Below are 23,044 nucleotides of genomic sequence, written 5' to 3' on the forward strand. Positions count from 1 at the left end.
GTGTCAGACGTCAAAAGATGAAAGCTTCAAAAGTGACAGCTATAAGCGGTCTATTAAACATGAATATTTTATAATATATTCTCAGACGACTATCTGTATAGCATATTAAATTATGTAAGTGAAGTTACTATATGTGTCAAAATTTACCTCAAAAGAATCGATGCCTTACTTTTTAAATAATTAAGCCATTACCAGTCCAAAAAGTACATTAAAAATGACACATTATGGACGTTAGGGGCTTTTCAACAATCGTTCTTGTATTTTGCAAGCCTCAAGTGCTTAAATATTGCTTTCAACTTATCCTCCGAGTTGAAAGTGGGAATTAAAACAGAAGATTGTTTTTTGATGAAAAATCCCAACATTTTAATGTATTTAAAGGAAGTGTTAACTTTTTTTTGTCTATTTGAGGTAATCTTCAAAAGACACTAGGTAAGAATCGGTGGTACTTCAAGATTATCTTTTCTCTTTTTTGATGAACACTATTCATTTAAGCTTTGCATTCAAAGCATTTCCTTGATATTTGTACTTTTGGAGTAAGGTCTTCTTACTTGTTTAAAGAAATTGGCTCATTTTTTATAAAATTTCCAAGTCTCGATTCTGTTTTGATAAGCTTGATATACAATTATTTCAAAAAAAAATTGGGTCCTAGTATACAGTTTTGTGGTACACTGGTTTCAATTTTTATCAGTGCTGAGTAATTTTGGTTATACCGTACTCTCAAGCTTCAGTAATAACATATGATTTTAGTACTTCGTAGTACTGCCTAAAAAGGTTTTTGCTCAAGTCCCAAGTGACAAACCTTGTAAAGCTTGGGTAACATTTAAGAATGTAACTGAGCATACTCACTTATTTTAAGTGCCTTTAATAGACATCCAATATTAAATGTTCTTAGTCTATCATAGAAAGTTTATTTTTAAATTTCATTTTTGTTTTGGAAACTATTGAAGGATTGTACCCTGATGATTTCTTATCAGAAACATTATGTAGTTAAGAGTGCTAAAAAGGATTTTCAAATTTTTCTTTTATATCAACAAACTCTTAAGAATCTATAGTTGTATTTGCTAATAATGGAGTAAGACATTTGCAATATGTAGAGCAAAGAAATCATCTTTTTTGTTTCGGGTTTCCGATCCATTTACCATCTTAAAATTTTATTGGGTTGCTGAACGCGGAAGCTTTCATTGGTGAATATTCGGTAGAAGCACCTGTCATTAGACTTTTTAAAAATCCACTTAGTAGACTGTTTTTAAACTCATTGATACTACAAAAAATTTCAGTTTCTTTTTTTGACAGGTTATTTTATTTCAGTTTCTCATCGAAATAGTTGTTATAAGTTCAAAATAGTTGGAGTTCTTTGTTCTGGAGCTTGTTGTTCATCTACAATTATTAATCTTTAAAAGATATGAAATAATAAAGATCAACAAACCTGGATTTTTATCAACACTGCAGCCTATAGCAGCATTCCTTTTTATGAGCGAAGGACACGGTTGTAGTTCTTTACATTTTTAGTTTTTTGAACTATGATTGTAGATCTTTAAATGTATTATTGAAGCTTACATATATTGCTTTATTTTTAGTTAAGTATTTACTCATAAAATGTTAAAAGATCACTGCAGTGAATGTGACAGCTTTCCAAATATCTGCTTAGTTAGAATATTCTCGAACGACGATTTGGTAACCATAATGAAATATGAAAGTCAACTTACTGTGAAAAAAACCGTTAAATCGAGTCATTTAATTTTTAATGAAAAACCTTAAAATTTAGTGTCCTTTTTTTAATGCAATTAAAGCCAAATTAGACATAAAACAATACTTGTTTTTCTTCCATCTGCCTGGATATTAATTCAATTTTTTGTTTCACTAACTGATTTGACTATATTTTTTAATTGTTTTATTTTCTTTTATTTATTCTGTTTTTTGTTTTTGTTTGAAAACAGTTAGTGTCGTAATATCTAAACCAACTCTCATTACATTATCTCGTTTTTAGATGGTGGCACAGGATGAAGCACAAACACAAAATGCTCCTGACACAGGAGGAACTTTTGGGAAATTAAAACAAACTTTATCGTCATCCCTGCTAACTGCACAAGATAAAGGTAACTATAAATAAAAAATGCAGGAATTTAAAATTATTGTTTTTTTTGCTAACTTGAAACAAAACTATAGAAAAAGCTTTTAGTTTAAATTAAAACAAAAATAGTAAAGTCAATAAAAGCTGAAATTTATTTTTTCACATCACATGTTAAATTTGAACATAACATTGACTTTACATGAATATCCATTTTTATAAATGACTGTAAGCAAAATTTTACACTTTTTTTTTTAATTTATTTTTATATTAATATTTGATCAATGAATAATGGAAAAAACAATTGTCATTTTAATGAATTCAATGGCAGCCATTTTAAAGCTTTCCACAGAAAAAAACAAATATGATAAAAGTAAAAAACATTTTTAAATTGTAGTATTTTTTTTTTGCGAATGATTTTGTTCTGTTATTTAACGTTAATATTTTCCAATAGAAATATTTAAAAAAACAATCTTGTATCCTCTTTCTGTTCACCCTAGTGAGGCGAAAAAAGGTGGTTTGTTATTTTTTCCAAAAATTTGTTGATAAATGAAATTTACGAAATTCAGCGTGCAGAAAAATGTTTCCTTTATTTTTAGTTTGTCAAACTACAAATGTGCATTCAACATATTTTGAGGTAGTGGAATACAAATTTTGAATGAGCAATAAGTTACATAAAGTATAATGTAATATGATTGATTAGTAAATTAAATAAAGTTGACTTATTTCAAACCTAAACGAATTTGAAAAGAAAACGTAATCTTAATAGAACAGTAAATTTGTCAATACAATATTTTGTGCTACGACCGAAAGTCTTGATTAGTTTCTGAAGTTGCTTTTAATATTAAAATAATTAATTCTAAAAGTTTCAGTGACTGCTTGCAATCATTTTTTAGAAAATATTTACTATTTTTTAAAATGATAGTTGCTCAGCACTTTTGCGATGACTTCTCCTTTTGTTTAAGGAAAAAGGGTGGAATCATAATAAGCCAATGATTTTTTAGAATTTCAAATATATTAAAATAACTGCTTTAAAAAGACGTAGAATTTTTGCTGCTATATAGTGTCAAGTCAATCGGTTGAAAAAATAATATGAGTCTGCGTTTCTGAGAAATTGACGTTTGAATTTTTTTTCTAGTAGATAATATAAAAAAAAATGCAATACTTGTAAAAATAAAATTCTAAAACCGATTATTAAAGATTTTTTTCACGGCCACAATAAACAAATTTCATTTTTCAAAAATCCACTATCAATGTTAATAACATTGATAATGGATTTTTACTGTCTAAAACGCAAATTCGAAGTTCTTTAACGATAAATTGTGTGTCCAATTTAAACACCAAATTATATTGGTTGACATGGTTTTGATGCTGTTAATAAAATTTGTCATTTCTAACTGATTTGGAGGCTATCTATATTCATGAAGTAGATTTACTTACCTTAAAATTGGTGATGATTTTCCAAATCCACAATACATTTCTTCACACGAAATATTTTTAGTATTTTGAACTATTTTAGAAAAAAAATTCATAACTAGTTAGGCTTCACGTATCTCAAATAATTTTAAAGAAACGCTGAAGTATTTTTCTAAAACTTTTTTCACAGAAAAAGATGAATTGATTTGCAATTAATTTGTGTGCTTGCCACAAATCCGCTATTCAAACAATTCTTTTATTAAAATAATGTTGAAAAAAGTTATTTTTTTAAAATGGAGCAGGTATTTTAAATCAAAGTCAGGATTCAGCAATGAAAATTAACTCCAAGACTCAATTTTTTTAAAGTCATGTAAAAACTCATGACTTATGAACTTATATAAAAAAAAGGATGGGATGCAACCCACACTAATAACTTAACATCCCGTTAAAATAAGTTGGAAGCCATAATCTGAAGGTTTGGAAAAGATATTTGAGTCAAAATCATTTTTTAACAGCTTTTGTTAATTTTGTTTAGGTTTTTATTTTTTCTAAAAAAACTGTCAATTCAATTTTTCTAAATTTTGAAAACAATATTTTTTTATAAAAAAAAATTAACTTTAAGCCAATATCTTAAAACTTTAAAAAGCTATTTGATCGAAAATCAATTTCTACCAACTTTGAGAAATTTATTTTTTCCAATTAAACAGATCGGACCGATTACAATATCTTCCTTTGGGAAGTTAACAAAGATCCCAAGGGATACATATGTATATTGTGTTTTCATTTAGCCTTAAAAACCCTGTTTTTGTACATGTTTTTGTTTTAAATACCTGATGTGATAGAAGAATTTAAAGTTGAGATTCAAATTCAGGACATCTTAAACTTTAAAATTATTATGTTTAGAAATTTTGTGTTGTTATTTGAAATATTGAAATTCACAATTCAATTGAAGTGTTTTTTTTTATTGCAGTAAATAGTAAATTTATTCCGTTTTCAATGATAATTTTTCGCTGGATTTTTATCTTCTAAATTTAAAATTATTTCAAACATGTAAGATTTCTGCAAGCCACATTCTTTTCTAAAGTAGAATACAGTTGTAAACCTCATTTGTCTTGGCGTACTGCCAAGTAAGTATCATCATAATTGATATTCCCGAGAATCAGAAATGATAAACCCTACAAATATTAAAAATATTGTAAAAGTAATAGCCAAATAATACGTATTATGAATTAATGGACATGGACAAACGTTAAATAAACCTAGTCCAGTCCAGTCCAGTCAATGAACGAAAAAAATTGCCTTCACCTTAGAAAAAAATCCAAAAGTTTTGAAACCTGGCACACTTACTAAGGGATGTCTGGTGATGACTCAAAAAAAAGTAACCAGGAATCCGACATTAGCTCTAGCGGCAGTTAAGAGAAACATGGTGTTTGTTTCAGTTTTTCACGTTTATATCGAAAGCTATTTGTCGTATCAAAAAATGTTGTTCTACAAAATTAAAGCTCATTAAGTTTTATAAAATAAAGATCTTATGATTTTTTTGGTATTTGTTATAGTTTGTAAAATAACTCTAGATGCATGGATAAGAATCATACGGTTTTTTAAGTTTTACAGGATTATCTTGAAAACTTTTTGTCGTATCAAAAATAATCTTCTACAAAATTAAGGTTTATTTAATGTTCTAAAAAAATATGATGTTAATTTGTTTGTACTTATTTTAGTTTGTTAAATAACTCTATAGGCATGTAAAAAAACATGTGATGATTTTATTCGATCACGTTGATGACGTTTCTGGAAACTCTTACAATAAAGAAAACGGATATGGAAAATATAAAAAGGAAATGCATCGCAACAGGGCATAGCATTATATCAGTTGTACGTCCCAGATCATTCATGTCTCCAATACTAAGCAACTTTGCCTTATTTATATACAGAAAAGATGCTGCAAGGAAAAGCTTTCACTAGAACAGTTCGTGTTTTAATACTAATACAAACATCTTTAGCTAATGTAATAATGGAACAAGTCGACATAAGTCAACTTGAATTAGAGGAAATCCAAAACGCCATCAAAAATTATCTTGAGAACCCTACTTTATGTGCACTAGATTTTATCATTTGATCTAATAGTGAGAAACTACAAACAAATCTCAAAAAACTCAAATGTAATGGGCCAACAGCGGACTTATGGATTCAGTTGTTTAATATGATTACATTGATTAATGATTTTATTCACGCTTAGCGGTCTGGCGATTGGAATGCCCACATTAACTGTGTGAAAAATATGATTCCATATTTCCATGAAGCTGGACACTTCTCGTACGCCAAATCATGTCACCTGTATTTGCAGGACATTATAAAACTGTCTTCTGTGATGACCCAAGATGAATTTAAAAACTTTGTGCAACAGGGTTATTTTACTGTGAGAAGAACTGACCGATATTGGATAGGGGTATGGTCGGAGCAGACAATTGAACAAACTCTAATGCGTGGATTGAAGAGTATGAGTAGCTTGACAACAACTCATGCAATTTTCTCATTTCTCGAAGAATTCACTGGCGTTCTTTTTTCTACTAGAGAGCAACATGAAGATTTTGGGAGGTACGTTAAATAAGAGATAATACAGACATTGCAAAGCTGCCAAATTGGTTCCAAAGTCATCCTCCATTTCCAGTTACAAATGAAATAATGTCAATAGCTAGTGGCATTGCTGGAAATGATGGAGTAACTTGCTACAATCCTTATTCTCTAGGAATGCAGGCAATGAGCAATATAGTGGGCCAACGAGTTTCAGAAGTAAGAAGAGAAATACAAATTGAATACTACAGTTTTTTTTATGGACAATTACAGCCACGAAAAAATGCAAACGATATTTTTTTAGGAAATTAAATAAGCTTTCTTTTTGTGTAAAAACACATGTTTTTCTTAAATCCATGTAAAGTTATTTTACAAACTAAAACAAGTACAAACAAATTAATATCATATTTTTTTAGGAAATTCAATAAGCTTTAATTTTGTAGAAGATTATTTTTTGATACGACAAATAGTTTTTAAGATAAACCCGAAGAACCGAAAAAACCTTATGTTTCTCTTCACTGCCGCTGGAGTTATTTTATAAACTATAACAAATACCAAAAAAAATCATGAAATCTTTTTTTTTATAAAATTTAATGAGCTTTAATTTTGTGGAACAACATTTTTTGATACGACAAATAGTTTTTGAGATGAAAGTGGAAAACTGAAATAATCTCCATGTTTCTCTTAACTGCCGCTAGAGCTTACGTTGGATTCCTGGTGACTTTTTTTGGGTCATCACCAGACATCCCTTAGTAAGTGTGCCAGGTATCAAAACTGTTCGATTTTTGTTGAGGTGAAAACCTTTATTAACTGGACTATATGTAATGTTGCAACTGACATCACGATTTAAAAAATTCCTTTTGCTTTTATCGAATATGTACCTATAGCTCCCTCATACCTTAATTTAATTTAAAACAAAATAAATAGAAGGTGCTCCGATGTGCTTATGAGCATTAAACATACACTAGTTTTGAACAGCCCAGAGCTATTAAAAATCATAACACTCAAATTATACAAAACTCTCAAATCAAGATTTTATCATTAAAACCATCAGCTATGCACGAGTACTTTAAATTCTTGAACTATACGACCAAGTTTTTAGAATCAAGTCATGTATTGTTTTTTTCTTTCTATATTCTCATCAGATAAACTTAAGTCTCAAAAAAAGTCATTAAAGGTCATAAAAATGAATACTTTCATGGCATTCATTTTTGGTACTTCTGAAATGGGTTTATAAAGTCTCAAACCAAAGCTTGGAATATTTCTTTCTTAATTCTGTGTGGAGAAAGGAGTCTTTTAATGTTCTCTCGTTGTAATTATCTCGAAATATTTCTTTAACATTATAACCAGACTCGAGGATATGCAGTGGAATAGACGCACACAAAAACCAGTAACCTGACGATGCCGATGGTTAAAATCTGAGGTAAATTTACCTTGAAAAATAAAGATACTCCTGCAAAGGTATCAGTATTCAGTATCGGTCTAGGTATGTCTTGAGAGTTTGTTTTTTGTATACTTTTTCGTTACCGGTAGGTATCTTCCAACACAAAAGATAAAGTACTTAAATTTTATATTTTTTCTAAGGATATAAGTTTTCTTATACAAAGCCGCACAGTCACATTTTCCATTTCCCTTTCCTTTATCACGTTGCTTCTCTTCCTCTTTCTCTGTCTCTTGTGTTAGGGAAACCAACTACTTGTACACATAGTGATAATAATGCATTTCCGCATGCTTAATGCAGAAGAACTTTGTAAATTCGCTTTCCTTGACGATGGAGCCATAACAACTAACCATCAGCAACATGTTTCACATCCCAGGGAATTTAAAAAAGAACAAAATCGATAGTGTCTATCTTAGGAGAGAGAGAAAGGAAAACACAGAGGATGATTATGGTGGCTATGGGAGCTATAAATTTATACGATAGTTACATGCTCTGTGGAAAAGCACCTATACTACCTACCTATAGCTATACAAATTTAGAGCAACATTTTTCGTCCTTAACTATAACTCTTCATATTCAACTGCAGCAGCAGCAACACGAAGAAATTTTAAAAGAGGTTATTAATAAAATATGAAGGAGAACCAATGGAGTGGCAGACCTTGGATACTTGCTATACCTACTAGAACCTAGCACTAGCTCAAGCTCCAGCACTATCACCATCACCAGCACTAGCACTTGGGAAACTTGTGGAAACGAAGGGCCAAGTTATAGTTGCCACATGAACACTCTCATATAGCAAAGTTGCATATATAGTAAACTATATTCTACTATGTACACAACACACACCACCTCTTGCCACATCGTTTCTGGTGTCTTTTTGAAGAATAAATTGGTCTTGGTGGTAAAGACATATGCTTGAATTGCTATGGGGGCTTTCAGTTCCACAGCAATGAACGATTCAAGGATATTATCTCTGATGCAGGTGCAGTAATAAAAAACGGTGCACTGAGGCGTATGAGTATTTCATCAATTTTCTATATATTTTTTTTCTTTGTATTTGGGATGGTATTCTTTATAGCAACAACCATACGTGCCAGAGCCATTTAGCATCGTTAAATTTTTCAACTTTTATTGATGCTCGTTGAAATGGTTTTAAGTTTTCATTCGTTTTTTAAGATATAAGGGTTTTCTCATATTTAAACAACAGTCCAATCGAATTTTAATAATTCTATTGTTCTTTAATGAAAAAATGAATTAAAATTTCCTTATGATATGGATTTTTACTTATTTCAACAAAACGAGGTAAGGTACAAAGTGGGAGTTAGATTAACTTCCAGTATCAAAAAAAAACCAGAAGACGGAAAATGGTTTAAAAAAAAAGTAGAAAAAAATAGAAATCACTACTTGACATTATGAAGGAAGCTACAGATATACCAACCCTATATGTAAATTCCATTTAAGCATCGATAACTTTTTCAAACTTTAGTGAAATGCTCTTTGAATAGGATTTGAGTCTTTTATTCCTTAGACAAAGATCAACAAGGAAATTCAGTGATTTTCTGTTGATTTTTGACGAAAAGAATTAAAATTTCATTTCGAGACGAATATTCGAGTTTCTAATGCACTTTGGGAGTTGTGATTACTCTCAAGGTTTTTAAAACGATAAGAGAACTAGAAAATTCTGAAAAATCTGAAAATCCTTACGACCAAGGTCCATTTAAAAATACATTTTTCAATGCTTTCTATTTCAATGATTCTGTTGATATTTGACAAAAGTGTGAAACATTTCTTTTGCATTAAGTAAGTCTTCTTACTTACTATATTTACTCAAACTATGTTTAATACTGTACAGAGTCTTCAAAGATAGAAAAAAGCTTTAAGGAGAAGGACAAATGATGGGCATTGAATCAATTTAAGGACAATTGGTTTTTGACAAATACCCGTGGCATGATGAATAGTGCTCTGCTCATGGTGTCACACAAGAGGTCTTGGGTTCCTTGTGCAGAATTGACGATTCCTCCAGGAGTAATTATTGTTTATCAAGAAAACTACTTTCTTAAACTAACCCATTGGATTTGAAATACAAATTGCAGGTCCCTTCCATTCATGACATTACTCGCACACAGGAGTAAGTAAAACGGTTCTTTTCGAACTTTTAATAGTAAATTCCGCTCACAATGTACTTTTATAGAGTTGTGATTACTCCAAATATTCAAAACACAGTTTAAATGTCAAGAAAATAGGGAAGAGGTTCAAATTAGAAAATCAAAAAAAGAACTATTATGACTAGTTTCCGGGTAACAAACTAAAAAGAAGTTACCAAGGGCGGATCCAGACTGGGATGGTCACACGCTTAACATATAGACGAGTTTTTACTAACCGCTTAAAAATGTTCTTTATTATTCTGTAAAGGAGGCTAACAAAATTTAAGTGAGAGAATGTGTATCTTAACCTTAAATGTACACATTTCAAGGCCTAAAGTGACAGCATTAATTATTAAATTATTTTATAATGCTGTTGTTCAGCAAGGTATAGTCTAACTATTTAATTTGGTCGACTCTCTACGTATGGAAGCATTCAAAGATTCATACAGTTTTCTAAATATAAACTATATGAGACCAATTTCCTGGAGTCTATTTTACTATCGCTATCAATCTGCATATTCGTAGTTGGAAAAAAATATTTTGATTATAAAGGAGTCAACAAAACTTTAAAATAGTGGAGGGAAAAATGTTTGGTTCTTGAATTTAAGGAAATAGGTGCATTTAAGTACACAATTTCTCTGAATATAAAATAAAAACATATTAAGGTAAACAGATAAGTTGGAAAGAAACTTTTGTGTAGAAGTCACAAATTACATGTTTCAGGATCTCTTTTCTCTTCAGTTATCAAGATATTCAAAGCTTTTAATACATAAGTTGACAAAAATGTCACTTTTGCTGTTTTAGGGACATTTATATTCTTGAAATTCCTTAATTTTAAGATCTTCAAAGTTTTATTTACCAGAACATCAATTTTGAAACACATACATATACAGTGGTGGACACGAATTTAGAACATTGAAAAGAGTACAAGTATTTTTCTACTTTCAATTCTTTATTACTTGCAAGTAACGGTTCATTTTTATGTTGTTACTATTACTACCTTATATGGTAATAAAAATGTGTAAATGATTGAAAAGTAAAATACCGTTTTGCGAAAAATGAAGACTGTTTGTGATTTGCGTTGTTTTTAGACAGAAATGACATAACTTTAGCCCGTTTTGCAATCAAAGAGTATGTTTATAATTTTTGTGTTTCTTTAAAAAGAAAATAATAATTTTTTAGGTATTTAAATATTCCCTTAATGATCTATATTAAAAAAAAATTAAAAAATAAATAATCATGCAAAAGGAAAATGATGCTCAAAGAAAATAGAAGTGTGATCTTGAAAATGAAGTCAAAAGGGCGGACGGTAACAGATATTTCTAAGTTGTTAGAATGCTCCAGGAAGCTGGTTTATAACGCCTTTCGTCATTTCAAAAAGTTTATAGTGATTAAAGACGTTAAACAAAACCCCCAGGCTAGAAAGACAAAAACAAATGAAGATAGAATTATTTATAGGTTATCGACCAAGGATCCGTTTAAGACCTCCAGTGCCATTCGAAGGGAACTTTCAACGAACTATGGAGTAAATGTTTCTTCAAGGACCATAAGACGCCGATTAAATGAAAACAATCTATCTGGGTGTATTGCTCGGAGAAAACCGCTTGTATCAAAAACAATCTGATATCTAGGTTACAGTTTTTCAAAGCTCACCTAGACAAACCAATTAGTTTTTTGGAAAAACGTGTTCTGGAGCAATGAATCCAAATTCTGCCTGTTCGGATTGGATGGGAAAAAATATGTATGGCGTCCAAGAAAACAAGGAATATGATCCAACGTACACCATTAAGACGGTGAAACACGGTGGAGGCAACGTTATGGTCTGGGCTGCTTTTTCATGGCACGGCGCGTTGGCTCCATCGTAAAAATTAAAACCAAAATGTACCAGAACGTGTACAGAGCTATCCTGTTGGATCATATGATACCCTACGCAGAAGACAATTTGCCGTTATTATGGCGCTTCATGCACGACAACGATTCTAAACACACTTTAAAGTTAGTGAAGTGTGCTTTAGAGGTGAATAAAATCGACTTTTTAAAGAGGCCAGCACAATCACCCAATCTTAACCCGATCGAGAATTTGTGGAATGATGTTGAACATCACATTGAGCAAAAAAAAAACAACCAATTTTGGCAGGCGATTCAAAATGCTTGGTATGCAATTCCAAAGTCACGATGTGAGCCTTTGGTTGGAAGTTTGCCAAGAAGAATTGCTTCTGTACTGCGAAATAAAGGTTTCCCTACCGAATAATAAGTAAAATTTTATCTAGAAACTGTTGAATGTGCTAAATTCATGTTCAGGCGAAAAATTGATGTTTCTACATTCCATACTTTTTTCTTCTTACTGATGTTAAACATATTTGATAAAAAGTAATTTCATAATAAGAAAACAAATTGAAAATTAAAAGGTTTTTATTTTCTTTAACAAGTGTGCTAAATTCTTGACCACCACTGTAATGCACGACTGGGTCGCTAGAACATACTAATTTCTTCAAAAAATTCAGTTTAAAAAATATTTTCTATATTTTAAGATTTAAAAATATACCTGTAAAATAAGTTTTCCTCAAAAATTTAAATGCCGTTTTACTTCTCAAAAAAAACAAGATTAATTTAATTTTATTTCGAAAATCATTAGATTAGGATTTTTTTTAATTAATTTGTATAAATACAATTTTTTTTAAATTTGTTCTTTAAGATATTTTTTGTATGCAGTCATTTAGTGCTTATTTTACTTTTAAATTTCGTTTCGTAAAAAATGTTCACCCCTTTCTGTCATTTTTCATCATCAAAAATCATCATCAATCTAAAAAAAGAGAAGATTATTGAAATCGATCGATTAGTTCTTAAGAAAACTTAAAAAAATAATGTTTCATGGGGAGGGGCACCCTTCTAAGCAATACCAAAATGTATTTTCCTTTTATAAAGAAGCCGTATGAAGAAAAAAAATAGAGAAAGATTTTAAAAAATCCATCGGTTCATTTTTGAAAAAAAATCGAATTTTCGATTTTAAACCAAAAAGATTGTCAAAAAAAGGAAAAAAAACCTTAAGCTAATCATCTGAAGACCTTAATTACAATCGGCACAATGGCTAAGGCTCTGGGGGAATTTAGGGGAACCACATTTTTCGACTTTTTTATCATCGTAATGTCATGTTTCATTAGATATTTTTTACGAATGCAACACTTGCCATATAGTTCCTATATGTCGCAAGTAAAAATTACTTGAATATGCATCAAAAAATAAGATGGAAATAAAGGTTAGTTTCAGAATCTTTAAAGGCAACTTAATATTAAAAATTGATGATTTCTTATTTAAGGTTTCATCTTAAATACTTAAATATTTGCTCTTTTTCTAAGAAAACAATATTATGAAAATTATTAACAACAATTTAAGTTGTCTTTGACAGCAAACCACTTTTTGGTAAATGTCGTTAAATTACTAACAAATCTTACGATGAAGTCTTTACCTATACAACTTAACTGTATAAGCTTTACGGCTCATATGACGTTACCGCGTTCATTGGTCAATATTTTATGAATCTGTGCTAAGTTTTAGGAATAGGGCTGAATTTCCGATTCACATAATGTTCTTAGTCCATTCCTCAGTTACTTTTGGCAACAAAGTTGTAGGAAGTAAAATACATTGTTTGTGTTTATATGAAAAATAAAAAATAAATGATTCAAAATATAATGGGGGTCATATCCATTAACTCGATACGATTAGTTTTGAAGTGAAGGTAATTTCTAAAAAAAAATACACAGAAAATATCTCACAGGGGGAGGGTCATAATCCCTAGGACACCTCCCTCCATTGGGAGTTACAATAACTCTCAAAATTTTAGTAAAACACATTTGCCCTGTTAGTGAAAATTGAAAAAGAAAACCACAATTCCGTTACTGACAATGTGTTTTAAAGTGGATGCACTAGTTTTTTTGTTTTTAATTTTCAAAGTATCCACTTTTAGTTTTCTATTTTTTCTTACATTTTACTTACTCACCCTTTTCTCTTTTTTAATTTAAAAAATGTATTTGCAGTAAATAAAATGTCACCACGTCCATCATTGGTGCCAATGGACACAGATGCCTTGAGCTCATTTCAAGAATCAACTGGTGGCAGTCCTTTGCAACAACAACAACAACAGCAATCAACAAACCAACTCAATAACAATAACAACAATAATAACATCAACAAAGCCGAGCCGGGCAAGCCGCCAAGTCGTGCTGGTGCGTGCCGCGTATGTTTAAAGTCCTTTAAGCCAGAAGACTACAGCAAAACATGTTACGAGTGCCAACAACGAGTCTGTGAGGATTGTGCAAGCTATAGTAAGCTGGATGAGAGTGAGGATCCGGTAAGTTTGAAAAACGGAAATAGTATTTTTTCACAATAGTGTTCGGGGAATTAACTTCGAAAGCATCAGAGGAGATGAAAAGTGGAGGTTTAAATGAAGTCCTCTCTTTCTATATTAGGAGTAGTCCGGGCGTCTCGCGTCGGTCCTTTTGAATTACATAATCGATTTTAAAGCAATGGTTGACCGGATATAGCGTATGTGTGGTTGTGTGCTATTCTGGTTTTAAAACCACCCGTCCAATTGAATTTTATCTCAGTTTTATTTTCTATTGCCAAAGGGGTTAGTAAAAGGTGTACTCGCTGGGCGGAATACAATTGGGTTTTGTAATAAATCTCCCTTCCACACTCCTGACGACATAGAAAGGTATTCAACATTTCTATTGTACTTTGTCTTTGATGGGGTTTTCATTTAGAAATGCATTGCATTCAATGTATGTATGGTTTGGAAATTGTTTGGCAGCTTTTGGGTAAAATGTCTACTCGAATCAAATTACTGTAATCACATCGAAGCCTTTGAGGAACTAACGAGTTAATTGAATTTTTGTTTATTGAGGTCTTCTTACTCCAGCGAAATTAGATTGATTGGGATTTGTTTAAACTCTGTAACTTTGTATGTTGCAAATACATATCTCTAATTTAAGAGTAGATACCGGTGGATACCCTAACCTACCACTGCAAAAGTAAGACTAATTTGACCATTATACATCAGTTTTTCAGAAACTAAATAAAAGGTTTTGACGGACATTTAAGATGAATAATATTTTGATTGTAAGTGCGAAGGACTTTCAAGCCAAAAAAAATGCTCCAGTTTTTCCGTCAATACAAGTGCATACTCGTGGTCAGGACATATCGGTTTTGTCAGCCCATTCCCAGTATCATATATAAAGATTGTCACACATTTTCTGAGTGGATGATTTTTCTTTTTCAATTTGAAAATGTACTATAACTCGTATCATCTGTCAAAATTACATTTACCGAATTTCCTTGAAGTTGGACCAAGTTGTAGAGGCCAGGTGTTTTTTTCCGACTCATCCCCTGAGTAATTGATTGAATGTGGACATGTGTTTGACCTTCTGGTATTTTGCTCTGCTTTTAAAATCAATACAAAACCGTTCATTCTTTTTTTAGATATCAAAAACAACCTGAAGCTTTGAATATCAAATACCCTGACTCTTTCCTCTTTATTAAATGTATGCTTTTTATGAAATCCCCTCAAAAAGCAAAGCTCTTCTGTTTTTGAACATTATAATGCCACAAACACGGCACGTTCAAAGGAAAAACAATCATGCGGTTTCATAAAGACATGCTTTCAAAGAACCATCCTTCCCTATACAAATTAACCGTCAGCCCCTGATGCCTACAAGCTACAACCATAAAACATAAATATAGCCAATTAATCGATTACTTCACAAATTTAATTATGAATAGAACCTCAAATTTTCTTTTCCGTATTATTATTGATTCCCCTGTTTAACTCACCTCACCGCGGGGCACACTAAACGCACTGCTATATGAGTTACGAGCCGTGAGTTTCTATAGCTACGAGCTGTGAGTTGCCAGCCACTAATGCCTGTGGCTTCCTTTGCCACATAACTTGAGGAAAGTTTCAAAAATATTCCATTTATGTTTCACAAATTATGTTTGCTTGCCAGCTCGGAAGCTTTATGATGATGATGGCAGAAGAGCTATATCCACCCTTGACATACCATTCCTCACGTACAGTCCGGGTAGATATATTGAATACCACTTTAGTGTGTTCATTAAGCTCATGCATTATGCACGAACTGCTTCGCTATGACCACCACCAAACCCCCCACCATTTTCGGTAATTGATGCCTGGCCTACAGTCAAGATATTAATTACTCGACCAAACACTCCAACCCCAATTTCCAGGCCCACTTCCACTTACCCATCCAATCCAAAACTTCAATATAGTTCTTGTCCACATCCATTAGCGTGGGGCTTGGCGTTTTCCTGGTATGATGTGATCGGGGCCTTGGTTGGCTGATTAAGGCCGATGAAGCTATGGCTATGGCTAACTGTTGCTAGCTGGTTGCAGCATGCTATGTAGAGGAAGAGCCTTTTTGTTAAATGAATGTATACAAGCGCCATATTGCATGTTGTGGGCCAGAAAACTGGTCTTTTAATAATTGGAAACACCAGAGTCTGTTCGTCATTAGCTAGAGTGCGGGTTTGTGTTTATTTCTTCAAGGCTTTTTTTTTTGGGAGGCAATAATTATGCGAACTACCGCCGTTGCAGTTGTCGTACTCGTATATGTGTCACTTAATTGTTGAAATTATCGACAGGATGTTAAAATACCATCATTGTTTTCCACAGAGCATGTGGCGCTGCAGTGTTTGTCGTCGAAAAATGGCCTCACGTGTTTGTATACAGCAGGACTCTACGGATTCAATGTTGGACGTTCCGGTTTTAGAAGCACTTCAACGACGACACTCCGATGCCAAATTAGGTTCGAGTACACAGACATTGGCACCGAGTAACGGTGCTGCCCTCGCACCACCACGAAGTCCGGAATTGCGAAGGCATTCAGATGTATCACCAGCTTCGTTAAAGGAATTGGAAAAGGTACTTAATTGAAAGGGCCTTTGAAAACCTCGATTTCTAAAAATATCGATCATTTAAAATATTCTCTTATAGCTCAAAGGTGCCAAAACTCCTGGTGGAGATGGAGACTGGCGAAAAGGTGGTCGCAGCGTAGCGCCTAGTCGGTCGTCGAGCCCTCCACGACAAGGTGATATGGAAGTTGCACTTGGACCACCAATGACTCGAATGGCTTCGAGGAGGGGTTCTCGCATCGCACGACAACACAGCTACGACGATGACATGAAGGACGGTCTTGTAGGTGGTGCCATAGGTGCAGGAGGCGTTGGAGGTGCTGACTTGGGTCTTGGACTACCAGCTTCAATGCCACGAAGGTAAGTCATGCAGTTTTCATCTGATATTTCTTTCATTAATTTTAAAATGTTTCTTAATTTGTGTAGAAAATCAGCATATGACGTCTTTGCTCCTGGAATTCTTCAGGCAGCTGCTCAATCAGCCCTCGCTAGATCCCCTGCCGAGGGAGTTACTCCACACATTGCCCAACCTGGATCAAGACGACCATCTTTCCGAGTGCCACATCCATCCGAAATGGATATACCAACAAACGACGATTCGCCAAGCAGTCCCGATAAAGGCTCTCCAACATTAGGCATCGACGATGACAGGCGGATGCGTCGAAGAGGATCCCAATTGTACGTGTTTGTGAAAATATCACTAAAATAAAAACCAACACCTTAAGTCCTTATACTCCTGCCGACTACTCGTATATTGGAAGTACTTTCATTATTTCTATTTTTTTTTCTTTTTTCAATTTATCGTTTTCACGTACCAAAATGTATATAGACCCGATTTGGCAGCGCTACGTGACCGTGGTGCTCTTCCACCTAGTCTGGCAGCTGCTATCCCACCACCGATGGCATCGTTTACTGGACCAAACCTTGAAGACCTAGAAGCTCCACGACGGCAAACATCGATGGACGGAGAGGCAATTAAGATTGTTATTCATGATGTCGACTCGGGACCAATATGCTCATCGAAGCGACGCATCGTCCTCCGCAAGGATCCCACAGACAAGGCTCATAGAAGTAAGTTTTTTTTTTTGTCCATCTACATCCATATCCACATCACAGACGATATATGTTAGCCTTAATTTTTTGTATTAGATATTCCCTGAGCAGCTTCGAAGTTGCGGGGTTTTTCGTTTTCAAATGGTTAACTTAATCCAAACTTCATTAATTTATTTATTAAAAAGGCTTTTGTGATATTTTTAGAGGACTCTGCAATTCGGATTTAGCTTTTCGTTAAGCTTACCACATTTAAGCTAGGGACATGGGGTGTGGAAATTTGGGGCATGATGACTAACATATGGATGAACCATAGGCTTTAAGCAATATTAAATATTAATGAGAAAGTTTTTTTACCAATGAACGATTTAATACTATTTTGATTTGGCTATCCTATAAGCCTTCCTCAAAGTTGAAATTCTATAATGATATTTATGAGATTAGTAGAAAAGTTAGAGAATGGGGATTAATTTAATTATAAAACAAAAAACCTAGTAACTTAAACTGAACATACACTTGCGGTAGTAGAATCGAAATGAGGTTAGTGAATTTAGCTGAAAAACTCTTGAATTTAAAATATATAAATGTGAATGAAAATAGCTTAAAATTCTAAGAAAGCATTGATTATTAAATTCAACTGACTCATTTAGAGGGAATTACGGAACTACAATTTTTTTTCACAACCTTACACATTTTCTTCATACATTTTTCTAACCTTTATAATAAACAAAAAATATGTAGGCATATATGTATAAGTGAGCTTATCTTTTTTGAGTCTTAGACATTAGCGAGCTACAAATTAAGGTACTTATTGCCCAAAATATAAATTTCAAAGAGCTGCATTATTTTATCGTTATAAATCTAAAAGCATTTAGAAGTGTATAATAAATTACTTAAAGTTCTGTTCCAAAATTTCGTTGTTTAAGAGCCAAATTTTCTTCCATCAAAATTTGTTTTGATTTCAAATTTTATTTACTTACTTACTAACATAGTTCCTCAAACCTATTAAGTCCGTTGGAAACTTCTTAAGGGGTTTAATGCCTCTACTACGCCTATGCGCCATCGTGTGTAGTTTGCGGAGATATGTTTCAACCCTTCCAACTTTTGCCTAGTGACGCTGATACCTCCTCGACTGTATTGCACCCTGTGCTTTTTGACCGTTCAGCTCTTCTTCCTTCTTGTTTGAGGGGATTCCACTGCATTGCTTGGCCTGCAATGCAGTCGTTAACTTTTCGTAGCGAATACCCAATCTATTGCTACTTAAGCCTTGGTTTAATAGAGTCTATTCCTGACCTGTCCTTATATGAAGAACCTCATTGGATTTTCGGTTTGGCCAGAAAATCCTTTGGATGTTGCGAAGACGTCTGTTCACGAAGTTTTGTAGCTTTCTTGTTATGGCTGTAACCTCCCGGTGCTGTACACTTAAGCTAAAAGAGTTATTCCTCCAAATTTTCGACAGCATACCGAACGCCGCCTTTACTTTCCCAATGTGGCAGATGACGTGTTGTTTGGTTCCGAATTCGATGGAGACGATTCTTCCAAGGTATTGAAAGCTGGTTGGATGGTTGGGTTCCGAGGCTTCTTCTAGAAATTAAGTTCTTCGAAAAATAATCATTTTTTTCGGAAGTAAAAGAGCAGGATGTATTTTAAGAAATATTTATTCACTATTAAATTTTAATCAGGAAGGACAATATTTCGCAATTTTTTCAACAGTTTCAACCTAATTACAGTCTACGTTAACCTTCGAAAACGAGTGGGAAAATAGAAAGCTCTTTGATTTTCACACTTTTTTATACTTTAAATGATATATCAAAGTTTCTTAAAAGCACTAACAAAAGTTTATAAGCGTTTTCTGAAACAAGCCATAGGATTTTGAGATTTAACTGCAAAGTACACGTTTTGAAACAAAAAATAAACGTCTTCTTCCAAAAATTTGATTTAATATGCGACCGTATTCTCCAAATTTTTAATAGTACAAGAAATCGTCATAGTCTTAGAATTAGATAAGATCACATATTACTTTTTTTAAAATACAGAGTTATTCATTTTGCGGTTACAAAATTAAATGACCACCATGCGAATAGTTGCAAGCATCGATTCTATTGATTTATAATTTTTGAACACTTATTGACATATAGGGCAGCATATTAGCAATAACTTAACGTATATTGCTTTAAAAGTGCTCAAGAGGTAAAGGTTTATCTGTATAAACACGGTGTTTTACATAGCCCCACAAAAAAAAAGTCCAGCAATTTCAAATCGCATGATCTTGGTGGCCAGCTGATATAGCCACGACGAGAAATTACGCATTCAGAAAATGTCTCTTGATATAAAGGCATATTCGCTCAAGCAAAAAAGTCGGCTATCATATGACCATAACGCTCCGAATTGAATGTGGCAGTCGTTCTAACGTCGTTTTTGAAGAAGTGAGGTCTAATCACACCTCCAGACCAAAGAGTGATTTTTTGTCGATGTAATGGCATTTCTTCGTGGTACCCGTGACATGATTGTTAGTGCGTTGGACTGTCATATATACTAGAGGTCTTGGGTTCGAACCCTGCCTATGCCATCTAAAGTTTTTTTGACGGGCACTGCCTCTTGCGAGGAATTGACAAATTCTCCAAGAGTAGTTCTTGTCATGAAAATGCTTTTTCATATTAGCCGTTCGGATCCGGCGTAAAACTCTAGGTCCCCTCCATCCCTGACAACAGTACTCGCACACAGGAATGGTTGATAGCTGTACGTTACTAGGCCCTAGTTTTCAACTGACTGTTGCATTACCCAATTTATTTAAAAACGACAATTTTGTTTAGTTAGCATGTCCACCAAGTAAGAAAAATGCTTCGTCGCTGAAAAAAATGTTGTTCGGAAAATCGTCGTCCACCGACTGTTATGTTCAAGCACTTTTTAGACGTATCTATGAAACGTTGGGAATGGGCTGCTATCTTAAGTTGTTGTGTGACCTGGACTTTATATGGATGTTGGTGTATATTCAAATGCAAAATACTCCATAATGTAAGACAGTCCTAAAAACGACAAGGAAATCGTCACATTCGAGGACAGGATTACCATTTTTAGTAAATTTGAACATGTTTTATGCGTTGTGCGATAGTTAAGCGATCCATTTTCGTAAATGTCAGACTTTCAACTGACAAAAAAACTGATTCAACAATTTAGTTTGACAGATGTCGAGGTTTGAAATTTGAAACCTCGAAATGGATAACCCGTTACCTATAGCTTTAGAGTAATTTGGAAAACATTGTAATTAATCCGTATTCAACTTCCCTAAAATGTATTTTTTATTGAGCTTTATGGACGTATAATTACATCTGTCCACCAGCTTATTTCAAAGTTTTTCGATGTAAGTCCATTTCTTTACCTAATTTTTCTGGACTATATGTTCCTTGTGGAGAAAATTAGATTTTCCATATTACAAGTTCAAGTAAACTTACCTTAGCTTGTACCTTCCTATGTACCTAAAATGTTAATGCATTTTAAAAATTTCGGTTTCCGATAAAAAAAAGTTAAATATCGTCTAAATAATATTTGTTACAAGTTTTTCAGGTTATTTTAAAGCTATTTTTAAAAGACTTAATGATCTTTAAACATCAGGCTCTAGCTGAAAAAAAAATGAAGCACAAACTTTTTGATAGTACAACAAAAATTGAATTGATTTTTCTTGTTTCCCTATCTACAAACACTTTCCTTCGATATTGAGGGTTTATATTTTTGGTATTTATAACCTTGACTTTCTACGATGCATGTAGGTAATCTCCTTAAATACAACTTTTTTAACAGGAGTTTCATTAACTTACAAAAAAGTACAAATTGACTTACTGACAGGCATCACACTCACTTGTGAGTTTTTCTTACATAAGCAGGATAATAAAAAGTATTTTTTTTTTTTTTTCAATTTGAAAAAACTTTTAAAGGGGGCTAAAACTTATCAATAAACTTCCTTAAAACACAACATGTCCAAAAACAAGAATAAACTTCTTTAATGTAATCTTAAAGTCAGTATAAAATTAAGTGAAATTAGCTTCCAACAAAATAATGATGTGGTTAAAAAAAATGTGTTTTTTCTTTCGTGAAATCTTTGAAATGGAAATTGAAAATTCCAAAGTTAAGTTAAAAACACCTACATATTCATTTATATTCATTCACACAGTAAGAAAAAAAAATCGAGAATTTCTTCCACTTCAATCAATATGGCTATCCAACTTCTTGGGGAGGGTTCAGGACGCAAGAGAATACAATTTTGTTACCTACCTAATTTCTGCTTGGATCCTGATATGACTCTTAACAATGAAATCTTCCAAAAGTCGTTTACTTTTTTCAATATTTCTTTTTTGTTGGTCTTCCTTCCCATTTTCTAATTCTTCAGGAAATGAAACGTCTTTTTTTATCTGAGCTCACCTGATGATGGCAAGAAAGTATAAGCAGAGCCTCATATACTTTTATTTGGCTAAGTTAATACACCTCGACGATTGTTCAATCGATTTTTGTTTTCTTCCTTTTGTCGTTTTTGGTCGTTTATCCTTGAAACAATATCGTGTGTCCTGTCAGCGATTTCTGAAAAAGATTTTTGTTAAAAGCAAAACAAAGGACGCATTTTGTATTAGAAAAGAAAATAAAGGACTGAGAATGATGTATTTTGCGAGGAGGTTGGAGTTGGGTGTAGAAGTTAGTTTAAAAATTGCTTCCAGCGGCTAAATAATGTTAAAAGTGGAAATTTTTGTTTCGGTCCTGGATTTTTGTTGTTCCTTCACCGACGACGAAGTCTTTCTACGTCAACATCACAATGACAAAGACTTCCTTTTGAAGGATATTGAGAGGTTTAGTGAGCATAAAATAAAAACAACAACAACGAAAAAGACAAAGGTAGAAATATTATAAAGAAAACCTTCAACAAAAAAACTTTTAAGAGTATTTAAGATTTTTGTATTATGAAGAATTGAGTGAAACGAGAAGCTAGGTAAGCGGTTTCTAAATAAAATGTTCCACCGTTCGTCGTCTTCATCTTATTTAAGCTTCAGGAAGTGTAAATGAAAAAAACGAAAAATATAAGAAAAAAAAGAATTGCTTAGTAATTAAAAAGAACGGTAAGACTTTTTAAAGAAGAAAAATATTGGTAGATTTAATTTTAAGCTTCCTTATTGAAATAGATTTATCGGTTTTTTCTTCATTCTAAACCCACAGTCTATCTACAAGTAAAGAGAAAAATGGAGAAATTTAATTTGATTTGAAAACTGTTTGGAATTTATATCACTCGCATCCTTAAGACCTCCCAAGCATACTCAGTCGTGAAATTCAAATCATTTTCCATGGGAATCAACTTTCCCAGATGATTCTAAACTCTTATAAAAATAAATTACGGAAAATTAAGTCTACTAAACTGCACATCACATATTCAAAGTTCATCTCCCC

The 23,044-nt window shown here is 32.8% G+C and overlaps 1 protein-coding gene across 2 annotated transcripts in view; it reads left to right on the forward strand.

The window, feature by feature from the left end:
* LOC129944137 (regulating synaptic membrane exocytosis protein 1) overlaps positions 1–23,044 on the forward strand; it is a 271,531-nt gene that overhangs the window by 204,094 nt on the left and 44,393 nt on the right. For both annotated transcript variants that reach the window (XM_056053334.1, XM_056053333.1), the window contains exons 4-9: positions 1,988–2,096; positions 13,678–13,991; positions 16,329–16,577; positions 16,650–16,927; positions 16,994–17,245; positions 17,397–17,638. In XM_056053334.1, coding sequence (XP_055909309.1) covers positions 1,988–2,096; positions 13,678–13,991; positions 16,329–16,577; positions 16,650–16,927; positions 16,994–17,245; positions 17,397–17,638 — 1,444 coding nt within the window. The remainder of the gene's footprint in view (positions 1–1,987; positions 2,097–13,677; positions 13,992–16,328; positions 16,578–16,649; positions 16,928–16,993; positions 17,246–17,396; positions 17,639–23,044) is intronic.

The sequence above is a fragment of the Eupeodes corollae genome, chromosome 2 (assembly GCF_945859685.1).
Source record: "Eupeodes corollae chromosome 2, idEupCoro1.1, whole genome shotgun sequence".
In the NCBI taxonomy this organism is placed as follows: Eukaryota; Metazoa; Arthropoda; class Insecta; order Diptera; family Syrphidae; genus Eupeodes; species Eupeodes corollae.